The following is a 17,691-nucleotide window of genomic DNA, read 5'->3' as shown; positions in this document are numbered from 1 at the left end:
TGGCACGGTTGCCTGAGGCCATCGAGTCCCTGGCTCATAGTGTGTCCGATTTCGGGGCCTCACAGGCCAGGGGTTTCGAACAACTCGGGGCAGCACAGGCCAGGGGTCTCGAACAATTCGGGGCAGCACAGGACGCAAGTCGGGCCGAATTGAGGGCAGCACAGGACGCGAGTCGGGCCGAATTCAGGGCAGCACAGGACGCGAGTCGGGACGACTTCAGGGCAGCACAGGCAGCGAGTGGCCAGTTGATCAGTGGTGCCGTGCAGTCACTGGCTGGTCTGATGCGGGCACAGACCAGGGCAGTACAGGCACTCACTGCTGCCACACTCGCTGTGTCAGGCAGGCATCGCCAGGGCACCCGCCGCGCTGCAGCAGCACAGCGGTCTGGCCTTCAGCAGATTGCTGCACTTGCTGCAGTGCCAGCCCGGCCGAGTGCCAGTGTCTCAGGCGAGCAGCGAGCGCCTGGCATCAGCCAGCTTGCCCCCATTGCTGCAGCCGCCACTGCCACTCCCCCAGCGAAGCTGCCACGAGCTGCTGGAGAGACTGATGCTGCCCAGCCACAGCTGCAGCAGTCAGCAGCCGGCCCCTCGAGGGCCAGAGCTCATCTAGGCCGACCCCCAAGGGCATCTGCCGTCACGCAATGTGCCCCTCAGGAGCCTTCCCCCAGCCTTGCAGCACCCACAGGGCCTAGGTTGAGGCGGAGCAGCAGGTCGGCCAGGGGCCGGAAAAGGCTGGACAAGGACTCGCCCTCTCGGCACACAAAGTAGAGTGTGTTGCCAAAAGTTTTTTTATATGGGGGTGGTTGTGTTGTCTATGGGGGGGGTTGTTTTGGTAAGGCTGAGGATGAAGGCCATTTGGATGGAAAAGTTTTGTTATTCCTCCCCAGGTTGTGGGAGTGAGTCATGTGTTTGACTGTTTTTTGGGGGTGTTGTCTGTTTTTGGGTTTCATGTGGGAAGGGCCCTGAGTTTGTTCAATAAAGCTTTTTCTTTATTCAGCTTGTCCATGTGTGATGTTTGAAGTGGTTGTTGCGTTAACCGGCTGAGGGCTTGCGGAGCGGCTGCATTCATGTCCCTTCATTGCCACAAGCCATTCCCTGACAGGGGGCCTAGAAGTGTCGTTCAATAAGCCGCCGACGGACGGCCCTTGGACCTTGTGGCTCCCTCCTGGGCTGGTACTCCTCCTCCTCCTCCTCCTCCTCCTCATGGTCCTCCTGCTCCTCCTCCTGAGGTGGTGGTCCAACGTGAGGTGGCAGTGCCTGAGTCCTGCGGATAGCCAGGTTGTGCAGCATGCAGCAAACGACGACGAACTGGGAGACTCTATCCGGCGAATACTGCAGAGATCCGCCGGAGCGATCCAGGCAGCGGAACCGTTGCTTGAGGACGCCAATCGTTTGCTCTATGATGTTCCTTGTGGCTTGATGGCTTTCGTTGTATGCCTCCTCAGCAGGGGTCCTGGGCACGTGGAGCGGGGTCATGAGCCATGTACACAAAGGATAGCCTTTGTCCCCGATAAGCCATCCTCTTGGGGGAGGCTGTGCCTGGAACATGTCAGCCACAGTAGTCTGGCGCAGGATAAATGCATCGTGGCTGCTGCCTGGAAAGCAGGCATTGACAGCTAGGATGCGCTGCCTGTTGTCACACACCAGCTGTACATTGAGGGAATGGTAGCCCTTCCGGTTGCGGTAATCCTCGGCATTGTCGATAGGTGCCCGCAAAGCCACATGCGTGCAGTCAATGGCGCCCTGCACCATGGGGAAGTCCGCGATCCTCGCAAATCCGACTGCACGCTGCTCCTGCCTCTCCAGGGTCATGGGGAAGGAGATGAATTGGTGTCTCCTTGTGAAAAGGGCATCGGTGACCTGCCGGATGCAGCGATGCACGGCGAACTGGGATGTGTTAGCTATGTCCCCAGCAGCGGCTTGGAAGGAGCCGCTTGCATAAAAGTTCAGAGCCACCGTGACCTTCACTTCCACCGACAGAGACGTCCTGCACATCAGCTGTGGACGCAGATCTCTGTGAAGCAGCTGGCAGATCTCTGCGACCACCTCCCTTCTGAAGCGCAGCCTCTTAACACACTGCGCGGCAGTCATGGTGAGATAGGACACCTGCTGGCGGTATTCCGAGTGGGTAAGGCCTACGTTGCCGACGCCTGATGCCCCCTCTGCGTCTAGGCATGGCTGCCCCTCTCACACAGCGTCTGCGAGCCCTTCGCACATAATGCTGGAACTGAGGGTTGGAACCCCATGCAGCCCCCATAATATACTTGCAAACAATGAAATCACAATGAGGCAAATTTCCAAGCTCTGGCCAGAAGCCAAAAATACCTCTCCTATGTTGGGCCAAATCAGTAAGGTCTCTTCCTTGGTCTCTGTCCAGAAATCCATTGCACAAAAGTCATTGCAGCAAAATGGCTGGCCTTTATAGTTCAGTGTAAGTGCCCTTTAATTAGCGCTCCCCAAGGCCCGCAGGGCCTCTGCTGCGTTCCACTTCACAGTTCTTAGCACCGCCACGCCCACATTGGGCGGGCGCGACTGAAGTTCCGGTTTGGGGCGCACAAAGGGCGTTGCACGACGAAATGACATCATAAGCTGTGCGCGCAGCTGAGCGCGCACAAACACTTTGCGCCGGCGCTAAATGTCTACTGAAGTTGGGCGTAGGCGCAGATCGCCCTGCGCCCGGCCGCTAAGTGCCTAGCGCTCGAGATCTACTCCTCCTAAGGCGCTAACGGCTGGCGCACGCAACTGAATTTCTAGGCCAATGTTTCTAATCGCTGTGGACGCCCATTCGAAATGGCCAGAGGTCATCAAAATGTCCTCCATCACCACGGAGAAAACTATTGCAGTCCTACGGACCATCTTCGCCAGGAATGGCTTGCCAGAACAGATTTGCTCCGACAATGGGCCACAGTTTGTGTCCGAGGATTTCCGGAGGTTTCTGAGGAATAATGGGGTGAAACATTACACATCTGCCCCAAATCATCCAGCCACAAATGGATTGGCTGAGAGGTTTGTTCAGACCTTTAAAAAGGCAATAAAGGCAATGTATAATGATGACATACCACTACAACACAAGGTAGATAATTTCTTGTTTGCTTACCAGAATGCGACACATGCAGTCACCAACCAAGCTCCAGCCATAATGTTCTTCAACCGAAGGCTAAGATGTCGCCTGGATTTGCTCAAACCAAACATAAGACGAGATGTTGAGGATAAGCAATTCCAGCACATAAATGAGAAGCCAACCCGGAGCTTCAAGATAGGGCAACCAGTCTTGGCCCGTGACTACCGAACAGAAAAATGGCAGCCAGGAACGATATGCACACAGCAGGGACCACTAATGTACACAGTGGACGTTGGAGAGAGCATTGTGAGGCGCCATGCTGACCAGATTCTAGAGTCACAGGAACAAGCCAAACCCATACCACGAGAAGGTGCACCTGGTAATCAACCCGAAGTACAGATTGTGTCTACCTCAGAAGCAGTGGTATTGGAAGCTGACGAACCAACCAATGACAATGAACCAGAATCAGCTCCGCCGCAAGAACAGGATACTCGAGAAAGGTGCTATCCAGTCAGGATCAGGAAGCCTCCTTGTAATTAGTTATTATTTAGTTGTTAAATGAATGTTATGTACTGTTTATCTAAAAGGGGAGGAATTGTTGTGTACGTACCTTTAAGGGAAGAACTGGTTTTAGACTGCAGCACTGGCAGTGACCACCCCTGTATAAAAGGCCCTAGCAGGCTTCTGTATTTCAGTCTGACGTTGCCCTCCTGTTCAGTAAAGTACCTGTTAAACTGTTCTCCCGAAGTCCGTGTATTATTGAGGCGCGGACTTTACAGGCGGCATTGTAGATGAAAGCTTAAAATTACAAAGTGATATTGATAGATTAAGTGAATGGGCAAAACTGTGGCAAATGGATTTCAATGTAAGCAAATGTGAGGTCATCCACTTTGGACCTAAAAATGATAGAACAGGGTACTTTCTAAATGGTGAAAAGCTAAAAACAGTGGATGTCCAAAGAGACTTGGGAGTTCAGGTACATAGATCATTAAAATGACACCATCACCTCCAAGTTCCCCTCCAAGTCACACACCATCCTGACTTAGAAGTATACCGGCGATCCTTCATCGTCGCTGGGTCAAAATCCTGGAACTCCCTTCTTAACAGCACTGTGGGAGTACCTTCACCACACCGACTGCAGAGGTTCAAGATGGCAGCTCACCACCACCTTCTCAAGGGCAACTAGGGATGGGCAATAAATGCTGGCCTTGCCAGCGACGCCCACATCCCAGGAACAAATAAAATAAAAAGCCACCTTGAGAGGAAGCCATCTCATTGGATCTCTCTTCAGCCATATGACTGGTTTGGGGCAATGCAACTGGAGGCCCAGTGATCTGCATGAGAACAGTCCATAGGATTACATAGGATATACAGCACAGAACAGGCCACTTGACCCAACCAGTCCATGCCAGCGCTTATGCTCCTCGAGATATATATATATATAGGGATGGGCAATAAATGCTAGCCTTGTCAGCGACGCCCACATCCCATAAATTTTTTTTTTTTTAAATGTCATGAACAGGTACAAAAAATAATCAAAAACGCTTTTGGAATGCTGGCCTTTATATCCAGAGGACTGGAGTACAAGGGAGTAGAAGCTATGCTACAGCTGTACAAAACCCTGGTTAGACCAAACCTGCAGTACTGTGAACAGTTCTGGGCACCACACCTTAGAATGCCTTTGAGGGAGTGCAGTGTAGGTTTACCATAATGATACCCGGACATCAAGGGTTAAGTTACGAGGAGAGATTACACAAATTAGGGTTGTATTCCCTAGAATTTAGAAGGTTAAGGGGTGATCTGATCGAAGTTTTCAGAATATTAAGGGGAACAGATAGGGTAGATAGAGAGAAACTATTTCCGCTGGTTGGGGATTCTAGGACTGGGGGCATAGTCTAAAAATTAGAGCCAGACTTTTCAGGAGTGAAATTAGGAAACACTTTTACACACAAAGTGTGGTAGAAGTTTGGAACTTCCACAAACAACAATTGATGCTAGATCACTTGTTCATTTTAAGTCAGAGATTGATAGCTTTTTGTTAACCAAAGGTATTGAGGGATATGGGCCAAAGGCGGGTATATAGAGTTAGATCACAGATCAGCCATGATCTCATTGAATGGCGGAGCAGGCTCGAGGGGCTGAATGGCCTACTCATGTTCCTATGTTCCTGGCCTTATTAAATGGTGCGGGTCTGATGACGTCATTGATGACTCATTTCCAGCCTGGATATTTAAAGCAGCCTTGGCCACATTGCATTTGAAGATTCATCTAGGAGTGTGCAGGCTGTACATTTCAGCATCTGCTTACTGCTCAGCCTTGCACACATGGCTTCACAGAGGCAGAGGGCTGCACCCAGGTTCTCAGATGACTCCCTGCATATGCTTGTGGAGGGAGTCAGAGGACACAGAGAGGTCCTCTTCCCTTCTGATGGGCGCAAGAGACCTCCCTAGGAGACCACAAGAGCCTGGCTGGAGATAGCAGAGGAGGTCAACAGCAGGCATGAGGTGAGGAGGACCAGGGTGCAGTGCCGGAAGCACTTCAATGATCTCATTAGATCAGGAAAGGTGAGTGCAAAGCCACACTCAACTTCATCCTGTTGTGCCTCTCATCACATCCCCATCACTCTGCCTTCCCACACCTACTCCTGCACATCATCACTCAAACCAACATACCTTGCACATCCATCCATCCCTCTCTCTCTAGCTACATAATCATATCCCCATCACTCTAACCACCCCTCACACTCACCCTCATCCTAATGCAATCATACCAACTGACAACACACAAGGAGGCCACTTTGCATTGAAACTTTGGCATTGGCACCACATTCCCTCATAGTCACCCTCTAAAGATGTAACCCACACATTCCTTACACTCATGCCATCACTCTCACTCAAACATCTCTTGATTCCCTCCTTGCAGGAGAAGAGAGCCCACAATAAGAGGGAGAGGGAGAGAACTGGAGGTGGCCCTCCATCATTCGCCACATTGACTCCAGCAGAGGAGGTCGTCCTGGAGGTCTCAGGAGTTGCAGAGCAGCTGACGGTGGGAGATGGAGAGAGGGGGACTTCTCAGCAACCTGGTGACAGAATTACATCTCATACAGCCACATGGCATACAGCAGTCACTCATATGGGGACTGATGTCAGCAACCAGTGAATGTTCATCATGTGCATAATAGTATCGGTACCCATTCTTCATATGACATTTCTAAATAATCTCTTTACCCACAGGTCCATCAAGAGCCCCCCTCCACCACTGTCCAGGCGGAAGAGGAAGACGACTCCTCAGAGGAGCCTCCAGCTTCTGAGGGTGCACCGTCACCAGACCTAAGCACACCCAGAACCAGCACAGATATGCACACCTCGGTGGGCCATACGCGAGATAGAGTAGTGGTCTCACCTGGTGCCTCATAAGTCACAAGTGAGCAAGAGGAGATGGTGGAGACAGGGACAGCAGTGGAGACTCCTCACCGGAGGGTGCAGGATGCTCCCAGCTCTGTTCAGCTGCATGCAGACACTGAACCTCAGGGGCCATCGAGAAAGAGGGCGATCCTGGCGGTGCAGGAAGAAGTGCAGGAGGCTCTGACAGGTTTTGTGACTGCAATGTCTGCAAATGTGTAGAGGATGGAGGAGTCCATCTCCAACATGAGCACCACCGTGTTGCAGACGATGCCGACTGTAGGCTCTTCCATGGAAAGGATGGCCACCTGCATGAAGCAGCTAATGCACCACTCACATGAGCACGTGCTATCTATGGAGAACAGATGGCAGAGGCTCATAGGCCTCCTCTTTAGGAGGGATATCAATGTAGACTTGGGTCCTCATGGCCCCACTGCTATGTAGCAAGGTGCTCTCCAGATCCTTGCTAGCAGGGAAGTGCGGGTGGACCATGAGAGGGATGATGGTGGCAGAGGACATGGAAGTGAGGGCTCCTCTCAAAGCGCTCACATTTGCCCCCTGTTGCCTCCCCCTCAGGCAGTGCGCCAGATGCCTCCTGGGATCAAGATGGCTGAGTCTGCCCCTGCACAGTCGCAGGAGGAGCAGACTTTGGCGGGGCCATCACAGGCTCCAAAACCCAGAGGACATCTGCCAAAAGTGTCTACACAATTGCAGCAGGGATGTAAGCAGGCTGCCTCCACCTCAGCTGAAGCCACAGGGGGTTGCACCTCGTAGAAGCACGCGTAAGCAAAAGATGACACAGATGTAGATGCACAAAGGTAAGCACGTGGGTGTTTAAAGAAGTGTTTCTGTTAAGGTTCTGTTACTCTTCTGTCACATATGAAACTATTTATTTTCACCACTTGGCCAATTTTGTCTGCTACTTTAGAAGTGGCTTAGTGAGTTGGAGTGAATGGTGAGACATAGCGTTACCTCCAGCAATGGGTGTCAGTGAAAGAAATGGCATTTTAGAGATGCTTTATAGTGTTGTTGTTGGGGGGGCGGGGGGGAACCTGTGGCAGCCATATGGGTGTAATGCAGGAAGTTAAGTACATCTGGCCATGATGAGGCCATCCCTGGCCTCTCGGGCAGCAATGTGCTCGGGTGCTTGTAGCATTCGGCCCTCAGGTTCCTCCTGCTCCTCCTCGTCTCCCAGCTGATGCTCCTGTTCGTCCTCCGAAGAGGCTGTGCACTCAGAGCCTTGCTCCTCATGCAGTGTTAATCCTCGCTGCTGCACTCTGTTGTGCAGTGCGCAGCAGACGACAACGATTCTAGATACCTTGGCTGGTGCATACTCAATGGCTCCTCCAGATCTGTCAAGGCATCTGAAGTGCATTTTCAGCATGCCTATTGTTTGCTCTATGACACATCTGGTGGAGATGTGGCTTTCATTACATCTCTCCTCGGCCTCAGTACTTGGCCTCCTTAAGGGCGTCATGAGCCACATCTTCAGTGGATAGCCCTTGTCTCCAAGCAGCCAGCTGGAAAGTCTGTTTGGAGGTATGAAGAGCTGAGTTAGGGTGGTTTGGTGCATGACAAAAGAGACATGACAGCTGCCAGGGAGTTTGGCGCACACATGCATGATCATCTTCCTATGGTTGCAGACCAGCTGCACATTGAGGGAATGAAAGCCCTTGCATTTCCCAAACACTCCTGGGTGATGATGGGATGCCCTGATGGCCACATGTGTACAGTCAATGATGCCCTGCACCCGTGGGAAGCCAGCCAGAGTGGCAAAGCCCAGCGCCCGCTCAGTAACACTGGCTTCATCAGTGGCAAAGTTGATATAATTGGCTGACTTGTCAAACAGGACATCGGTGACCTGTGTGATGCATCTGTGGGGAGCCGATTGCGAGATGCCGCAAATGTCTGCTGCAGATCTCTGGAAGGAGCCTAAGGCAAAGAAGTTGAGGTCGCTGGTGACTTTGACAGCCACTGGTATGGCGCGTCCACCAGGACCTCTGGGTAGCAGATCTTGCTCCAGCAAGCTGCAAATGTCTGCGACGACCTGTCACATTAGTCTGAGCCTCCTTTGACAATGCTGCTTAGTCATGTTGAGGAAGCGCATCCTTTGCCTGTATACCCTGTGTTGGGGGATCACCTCTGGCATGGTGCAGCCCTGCGCTGATGCCCTCTGTCCTGTGAGCATCAGGTGGAGGTTGGTGCTGTTGTTGTTGCTGCTGCTGATGTGCCTGCTGCTGCTGGTGTTGGAGCTTATCCTGGTCCGATTCTGAGGACCAAGGTGAGACAGTATAAATGGCACCCATGCTGATGTAATAGATGGCAGGTCAAGTAGAGATCAGAGAAGCAATCTGTTAATGGTGTGCTAGGTAGTATCTATGAGTTGAGAGTGGTTTCCAAATTTGCATAAAAGACTTGCAAACTCTGGACACTTAAATATTTGCTGAGAATGCACTCAGCAACAGCACTTCCTTTAGGAAAGTAAGCAGGTGTCAGGTGACAGTATTTATTGTGCTTTCCATGCTCTGCATTGACCTCGATCAATGGCCACTGAACTTCCACCTCAGCTTGACAGACATGGTTCCCGAGCTGCTTGATTCCTGTGGTCATGCAGTGAAATTCAAAAGGTCTGGTTAAAAACACGTTTAAATGTCTGACAACAAGGTGATAATGATCTAAATTAGGTCACCCGTCCCTGCCGTTTGGGTTGCTGCCACGCTGGCAAACGCGCCCAAGTTAAAGGCGCAAGGAGGCGGGTTGATGGCAGGTTCCCGGCCCGCTCCGATTTATTTCCACTTTTACTTCCGACCTGCCTCCAATCACGCACGCACGGACGCATTAAAATTCCTGCCAAAAATATTACTCTCAATCACTTCGCATATAGGTGAAGAAATGACAATGGAATTAATTTATCCAATTATCCCTGCAAATTATGTACTTAAACATACAAATAGAACTGATGTGTCTGTTTGTCTTTTGTAGGTGTTGCACACAAAAATAATCCCATCAGTCAACATAAAATTACAGAAGAAGGCGGCATGGATGTACTTGTTTATTTGCTTTATGGTACACATTCTCCTCAAGTGCAGGTAACAAGAGACAAGGGGCTATTACATTGGCAAAACTGTATTTACTCGTGGTAACAATGGAGCAATTTACTCCAGAGAAAAATTCAAAGATCACAGACTAAAGTCTATAGCACTTAGATCATTGCATAGATGCCAACTGTAAATTTTTAAGTTGAGACTGTTTCAGCCCATATGTCAGCTTGTCATTAGCAGAAAAATCAGCTGTTTTCACTAGAGTTAGAGGTGATCAATATGAACCACTCAGCTCAATTGAAGAATGAGACTGAAAGATGTTAGAACCAATCAATTAGACGCGATGTTCTTCAAATGTTGGTTGCACACAAATGTGAGATAAAGGATCCAAACTTACACTGTTGCACCTATTTTATAGGCTTAAAACAGGTGCAACAATAACCAATTTAGCAGTGCAGAGGCCCATGCCCGATCTGCATGGGAGTTCAGATCACTGCTAAATTGATTGAGGACTTTTTTAGGGGCTCTGATGACCTCTTGAAATGAGCAGAGGAGCCTCATTTCAATATTGAAATGAGGCTCCTCTGCTCATTTCAGACCCAGACACGTAAATTGCGATGCGCAAGCTCCGACTGGCATTTTCGTGTCTTGAGCAGCCTAACCAGTGATCCTTAAAGGAACCGCTTGAGGCCACTCAAAAAAGGGCCAAAAACATGGAAAATGTTTAGTATTTTTAGCTGTCGCAAGTAGCAGGAGTGCTCTTTCTGGCTGCACAAAAACAACTTCAGGCTGCTACTGGTCCGCCCATTCCCTCCCGAGCACCTCCTTCCCTCCTGGACTTACCTCTGGGCCTCGGCATGGGCCAAAATTCATAACATCCGACAGGCAAGCTGCACCGGGGGGTTACCTGACTGGCGCCTGCAGGTCACCCGATTATTCTGATGAGGACAAAGCACTAATTAGCTTTGGGCTTCTGGTCTCTTTGTGTGTTGCACCCAGTTTGGGACACTGAGGAATTTAGGCCCAAAAGAGTTTTAAGATGAGCTGATAGTTTACATGTAAATACATAGAAGTTACAACATGTCAGTGTTTACCCCTCATGTGAGCAACAGTCTAAGAGTCACACATACAGTGTATGTTTATTTAACATTTGTCCCCAAAGAATATGTTTTTTCAATTTTGCTCAAGGGAATTTTATGAGGCATGATCAGCTGTTGTCTTATATGATATTTATTTTCTTTAAAACTAGTTGCAGCCACAATTTTGAGATATGGAGACATGCCTGCTATGAATCATTGGCCCAGAACTTGGTGTCGGGGGCTTGCCGCGCGTGCAAGCCCCCGATGTGCACTTACCCGGCGCGCCGACATCTGAAACCTGGCCCGCAGTGGATTTCCTTTCAGTGGCCAGGTTCTGATGTCGGCGCGCTGTGCTAACCTGACCCAGCGGCGTAGTTAGTGCGATGTGCCGGCTGGGATCAGGTGAGCACTGTTCAGCCAATCAGGGGAGGGGAAACTTCATTCATAAGTTTGAGAGTAAGAACTGTCAAACACATGAGAAGTACTGCACCCCAAAACACTACTTAAACTTTAAATAAAATTTTAAAAAACATCCCAATCATTAAATTAAGTATAAATAAGTTAAAAAAAATAATTTAAACAATAATTTTTTTTTTTGAAAAAAATAAATTTTTAATAAAAAGGGTCTAAAACTAAACTTACTTTATTGTAGATTCTTTAAAATAATAAACCTGTGGAAAAAAAAATTCTAAATTGCACTAAAACACCACTTACCTGTAAAAATAAATACTTACGTGTGCTTTTTACAAGCGTAAAGACCGGAGGCCTTTACACATGCGCAAATCCCCCAAAACAGAGGAAATCCAAGACGCACGCGCTGCCCCCTACAGCGCACGCGCTAGCCTCTTCACCTCTTGGGTTAGAGGAGAGGAAATGCCGGTTTTCAGCGCATGCGCTGTGCATGCTGAAAACCGGCATTTCCTCCGGCCAGACGCGAGTACCCCTTCCGTACTCACGCGTTTGGGGAGGAATTACTACCCCAAATATTTGGTTTTATTTGAGCATTCCTATAGCTACACTCAGAATTGCCATAAACAGAGAGTGTAGTTTTTCATTTCAAACAATGATACTGAGATTTCCATATTTAAAATTTTGCTACAGTGTACTGCTGTGATTTGTGATGCAGACTCTTAACCTGTTTTGTGTGTTAGTCACAGTGCCTGGTTATGTTCAGTAGTTATTTTTAAAATGTGATTTAAAAAAAAATGTATTTGAAGATTTAGTGATATTTTGGGGCTTATAGTATTTATAGGTTTAACAGCTCTTCCTGTCAAACTTATGAATGAAGCATTCCCTGCTACCATTGGCTCTCCATGGCCCACGTGATCCCAGGGGATGCATTGAACTAACTGCGCCCCTGGGATACGCAAGCACTGCACGCCGGCAGTTGGAGGCGGCCCAGGATCGGAATCCCACGCGGGCCCACAGCTCAACGGCCGGCACGGTAGGTAAGTGCAGGTCGGGGGCTTGCACCCGCGGGAAGCCACCGACCCGAATTTCTGGGCCAATATGAATATATGCATTTAAAAAACTGCTTAGAAAGGATATTTTTTATTTTAATAATTGTCAATAATATCCACAATTATTTTCTGTGTATAGGTTGAAGTGATCTACAGCTTGGCCTGCATTGTGTTGGGAAACAGTGAATTACAGAAGGTCTTAAAGGAGAAACAGGGCTTCACCTACAAGATTGTATTGAATCATCTTAAAGCTGATGACAAAGTAAGCTGTAGTAAAGTAGTATGGTATAGAAAATTTTAAGGAACACAATTGGAATTCCACAGCACTTTGTCGTTTTAAATTAATTTAATATCTCATTCATCCAATCACATTTTAATGTGGAAAATCCCTATTACAATAATTCTCCTTTACATAATCTTATCTTTGATTAAATTTGCTGTAAATAAAAAAAAAAGGGCTAGAAATTTGGCTCTAGCGGTGAAAAATTGGCGCTACGGTTGCCGTTTTGTGACGAAAATGGTGTCCGTGCAGACACACGTCTGGTGCATACCTCGGCAGATGCCATCTTGGTGAGTGTGGGCGTTAGGAGCATGCACTGGAAGTATGTTGAGTAAGCGGATCATGACGTTAATCAGCGTGCTGATTTGATGCCAGTGCTGCCATTTTTGTCCTCGACGCTGGAGCTAACACACTGTCTTAACCTCACATAGCTGAACATCCGTTCAGCAGCAGCAAGAACCCCCCCACCAGCGCTAAGGAATCATCAACCACTCTACAGTTAGTTGCTGATTAATCTCTACTGGCTCTCTGTAAGTTTGTGGAAGTGTTTCGAGCTTTCTAGAGCTGTTTAAAGTTGGTGAAATGACAGGGACTGGTGCTGCAAGTGGAGAAGGCCTTGCTTCTGACTTCAAGGGTTCTGGTCAGACCACTTGCTCCCAGTCATGGATGCTCTAGTTGCCATCTCCCTTGGCCTGCAGCATGACAGGGAGATGGAGCAGAGTCAGCGAAGAAGAGGACAAGCTGTTCACAGAGGGGCGAGAAGGAGAGGGAGAAAGGCTCTCAACAGGAAGGCCAGGAGCAGTGGGTGAGGCATCTGCGCTTTATGAAGGAGGTGCTCACAGAACTTTGCCATGTCTAACAACCAGACCTGTAGCCTCACACCATGGCAAGGACCTGTAGGATTTCGCAATAATTTCAAAATTTCCTACAATTCTGAAGATTAATTTTTGGTTAAAGAATACCTGGGTAATATACCTTTAAAAAATCCAGGGGATCAAAATGGCCGCCAGACCACATGGCAAAAGACAAAGGACTTGAAAAGGCAGCTTGTGTGTGTGTCTGTGAAAAAGGTGAAGATCAAAGATGGCTGACCAGACTGCCAAACAAAGGCAGTTCAGGGAGTTTCCCCTCCCTGCAGAGACAATCGATGTGTTTACAGAAACTGCTACACAGAAGGATTAACCACTTGAGACTGGTTTCAGTCTGACCACAAGGACAATGGCTTTCTGTTTACAATACCTTCAAGGCTATTTACTCAAGCAATCAAGGAAATAGCTTTATTCGATGGCCCATCACAGACAATGAAGACACATTCAAACCACTGCAGCTTTATTCGAAAGCCCATTCACAGACAACGATTGACACATTTAAACTGAGAAAAGGAACAGTTTAAATGAATGGGTAATTCATCCAAACCCATCCTAGACAATGGGGCAACTTGGATCCCTTTTGTTTTAGCCCAGATACATCCGGATCTGGGCGGGAACATTTCGGCCCCAAATTGGGGTATAAAAGATAGCTTCTCAGAAGCCATCTCTCTCTCTGTGGCCTCGCCTCCATGCTCTCTACAATGTGGGAGCCTGCCTGAAGAAGTGGAACACCAGCAGTTTACTTTTAAAATACTGGGGTGTTTTTACTTCGGGGCAGTGAAGATCAAAGATCGCAGGGCACGGAGGAGGCATTTTCATTGGTGAGCATATATTTTTCTGGCCTTTTACAAGTCAACTTAGAATAGGTATAGGGGTGGGAATTAAGTGGGAATTTTGTTAGAACTGTGATTTTAGTCGATCTTCCCTCGTTGTGTCCGTTCTCTCCTCCCCTATTTAAGTAACAGTGTTGCACTAGCAGATAAGGCTGTAGTGAACACTGAAAGCAGCTGTACTAAAGTGTTGTTTTAAGTAAAAGCCACTAAGCAAAGGTGCTGTAGTGAGCAAGGTGTTTCTATATTTAAAACTGTATTAAAAAGGGGTGTTGCACCTAGCAGAGAAGTGCTCCAGTGGACACTGAGTGGCTGTATTTAAAAGTGCTGTATTTAAAGGAGTGTTGCACTGAGCAAGGAGCGCTCTAGTGGACACTGAGTGTACTGCGTTAAGCAAAAGTGCTGTATCGATTCCATTTTAAGTTGTTTCTTTCCTTTTATTTCAATAAATACTGGTCTGTTTTGCACCCAAACCACGAGTCACGTTTTCTGTCCACATCGCTACCGAATAAGTCCGGCGGTCAGAACCAGGAATAGGGGAGCGCTTCGAAACCGCACAGGGGTCCCTGGAACAGCTCAGAGGCTTCTGACTGGCCAGAGACAATAACCCCAACCCCGCTGTTTAATTCCTACAAAAATGCTGCCTGTGGCTGTGAAGTTGACCATGGCCCTGAATTTCCTTGAGTCAGGATCCTTCCAGGCTGGAGCAAGCGATATCTGTAACATCTCCCAGTTTGCCATACACTGCTGCATAAGCAAGGTGACAGATGCTCTTTATGCCAGGAGAGGGGAGTTCATTATCTTCACTCTGACCAGAGAGAAGCAGGCGGAACGTGCACATGGCTTTGAGGATTATGTATTAGGATACCGGCATTTTGTATTCCTTCTGCCCCGCTGGTGGCCACGGGCTCAACGATGCCCCTACCAAGAATGGCCAGCACCGTCTCCTCCATGGGGGTCAGGTTATGCAAGTGCGCCTGTCCCCCGCCGGTTAGGTCCTGCTACCGTCAATTGTGAGCCACCTTTTCTTGCAAGAGAAAGGGAAGTGAGTCATTGAGTGTGGTGCAATGTGTTTGGATGATATGCCTGTCGTGGTTGATTAGCTGACAGTGTGCAAGCTGTGAGATGTGTGCATGAGGCTTGCAACCGTGGTATGTGTGTGAGAGTGAGGTGAAGCTATGAATGTGAGGTATAAGTCATGTTTGGTAGAGATTGTTGGTAGGTGAGTGATGGGGATCTGGTGCATTGAGCAGTGTGTGAGGCTAGTGGTGCAGATGATGAGATATGGCATTTGAAGATGAATTCACTGACCTTGACCACTTGTGTGAGGTCATTAAACTTCTTCCTGCACTAGTTCCTTGGGGCTAAATGGCTGGCATTCACCACAGCAGCTATCTGCTCCCAATACACTTCAAACATTTTCCTGGAGGGCTTCCTAGCCCCCTGTGAAAAAAGCACCTCTCTCCTTGAGTTGACCTCCTGCACCAAGGCCTCCAGTGCTGCACCGGAGAACCTTGGTGCATGCTCTCTCCCCTGTTGTGACATAATTTTTGTTTTTTCCTCCTCTCACTCTCTTCCCCAGCCAGTTGAATGAGCTGCTGCAGGCAAAATGCACCTCCCTTTTAAGAGGTGCAGGCTGCCTTTAAGAAGTGCATGCTAGCTTTCACTGGTGGCAGTCTCACATAAGGGCCCCCTGCTGAGCGTTCAGCCATTCAGCAGTACGTTCAGCACTGGGCTGAATGCCGAAGTCATGCTAATCAGCAGGCAGCATGAAGTTCATGTGCTGACTGCATTCCTTTGAACGGGCGCAGGGTGATCGCACATCGCGATCCCGTGCACGTTTTCGGGGGCTAACGAATTTCTAGGTCCATAACTGTTTACGATATGAGCCACAGGAAATTCTAGAGCAGAACTGAACCATACAGGTTGGATAGGGCTCCAGTTAACTCCTTGGGCCATGCTTTGCTACCTGACCTTAGTCAAATTGGCAGTGGAGACACTACATTTGGTTTCAAACCCCCTCAAAGAGAGAAGAAAGAGATAAAGGACAGTTTGCTGATGCCCTGTCCAGTAACTCCTTTTGACAGTGTGTGTAAATATCAGGTAAAGAAAGAACAGACATGTCTAGGATGTCCACAATGCTTGAATATCCAGTCACTGTCTAGAGTCACACATAAAGAATGGCCACTCAATGGGTTAGCAGTGTCTCTGTTACCATATCTCAGCATGAGTAACCAGCTTCAGAGGAAGTGGTATGGGGATAAAATTGTAAAGAAGAAAGTATGCGAAGTAGGTATTCCCACAATACGCGTTGTCTATTTGCTAAAAAACATACACAGGGAAATTAATGTAGTGAATGTGAAATACATGAGCAGCAGGTTCTGTGGATACTTTTCCATAAGTTCATCGGCCATGACTCAAAATGGAAGTAGGTGTGCAACGCTTTAAAGGTGATAGGCACATCTCTACAGGAGTCATTGTATAATTAAAAATATCTGTACGTATAAAGCATAGGCATTTTTTAACAAGTTAAACAGATTTCAGTTGTCCAATTCCTTTATGTACAGTAGATATAAATGCATATTATTCACTTTCATGAAAATATTTTTCCACAATCAATTAAACTAATTGCAGCACGGTGGCATAGTGGTTAGCACTGTTGCCTCACAGCGCCAGGGACCCGGGTTCGAATCCGGCCTCGGGCGACTGTCTGTGTGGAGTTTGCATATTCTCCCCGTGTTTGCGTGGGTTTCCTCCGGGTGCTCTGGTTTCCTCCCACAGTCCAAAGATGTGCGGGTTAGGTTGATTGGCTATGATAAATTGACCCTTAGTGTTAGGGGGATTAAATGGGGATATGTGTTGGTGTAGGGGTTACGGGGATTGGGTGGGATGTGTGTCGGTGCAGGCTCGATGGGCCGAAATGGCCTCTATCTGCACTGTGGGGTTTCTGTGATTTCTGTGATAAGTCTCTAATAGTTTCTGCATTTACTGTATTAAATTCTATTGAAGTGTCTAATGACAGGTAAAATGTTATTGCACTTAACTATTATTTACCTGTTGTTTTTCAGGACGTCGGTTTACGAGCAGGCAGTGGTTTAGCCCTCTTTGCATTCAACAATACAAAGCAACAGTTTCTGATACGTGAATATGGGGGCATTGAGGTGTCACTATACACAGATTTTCTGCAGTCTCCAAAAGAGCTGGATCAGGCCAATGCTGCGTTTCAGGTATTCTTCCAGGAGAACAATCTCCCAAGCCAACCAATTTATTTGTCTGACTAATCATCTCTACACCCTAAAAATTCGATTGCACAGCATCCATTTTTTGGGCACTAAATGGCCCCCTAAGCGTCCAACATGGTGAGCAGGAAGTGCACACACATTTCCAGCCAGAAGTACATTACCCACCATATTGGATCAAGCTTATCCAGTGATGTCAAGAGTGCACACAAGAATCTATAAGAGTGAGTAACTTATTTAAATTAGGGTCCTGCGCTTCTTGCAGGGCCTACTTCTGATTTTGGTCCACCCCAGTGCCTAACTCGCCACATGCTGAGCTCAGCCAGCAACACATGGGGGGAAAAATTCAGTATCACCCCATTTGGGCGCCATTATCGGCCATGCGCAAAGTTTAGCACCTGGCGCTAGTTATCGCCTCTGACGGGAAACTTG

At 48.2% G+C, this 17,691-nt stretch overlaps 1 protein-coding gene across 1 annotated transcript in view; it reads left to right on the top strand.

Moving 5' to 3' along the window:
• Positions 1 to 17,691, top strand: part of ankar (ankyrin and armadillo repeat containing) — a 306,667-nt gene that overhangs the window by 262,664 nt on the left and 26,312 nt on the right. Inside the window, exons 16-18 of the mRNA XM_085984217.1 lie at positions 9,444 to 9,550; positions 12,181 to 12,303; positions 17,089 to 17,247. Coding sequence (XP_085840343.1) covers positions 9,444 to 9,550; positions 12,181 to 12,303; positions 17,089 to 17,247 — 389 coding nt within the window. The remainder of the gene's footprint in view (positions 1 to 9,443; positions 9,551 to 12,180; positions 12,304 to 17,088; positions 17,248 to 17,691) is intronic.

The sequence above is a fragment of the Somniosus microcephalus genome, chromosome 4 (assembly GCF_052327205.1).
Source record: "Somniosus microcephalus isolate GS21.2 chromosome 4, FLI_Smic_1.0, whole genome shotgun sequence".
In the NCBI taxonomy this organism is placed as follows: domain Eukaryota; kingdom Metazoa; phylum Chordata; class Chondrichthyes; order Squaliformes; family Somniosidae; genus Somniosus; species Somniosus microcephalus.
The sequence above is the reverse complement of the archived record's forward strand: the minus strand, read 5'-3'. Positions and strand labels throughout refer to the sequence as shown.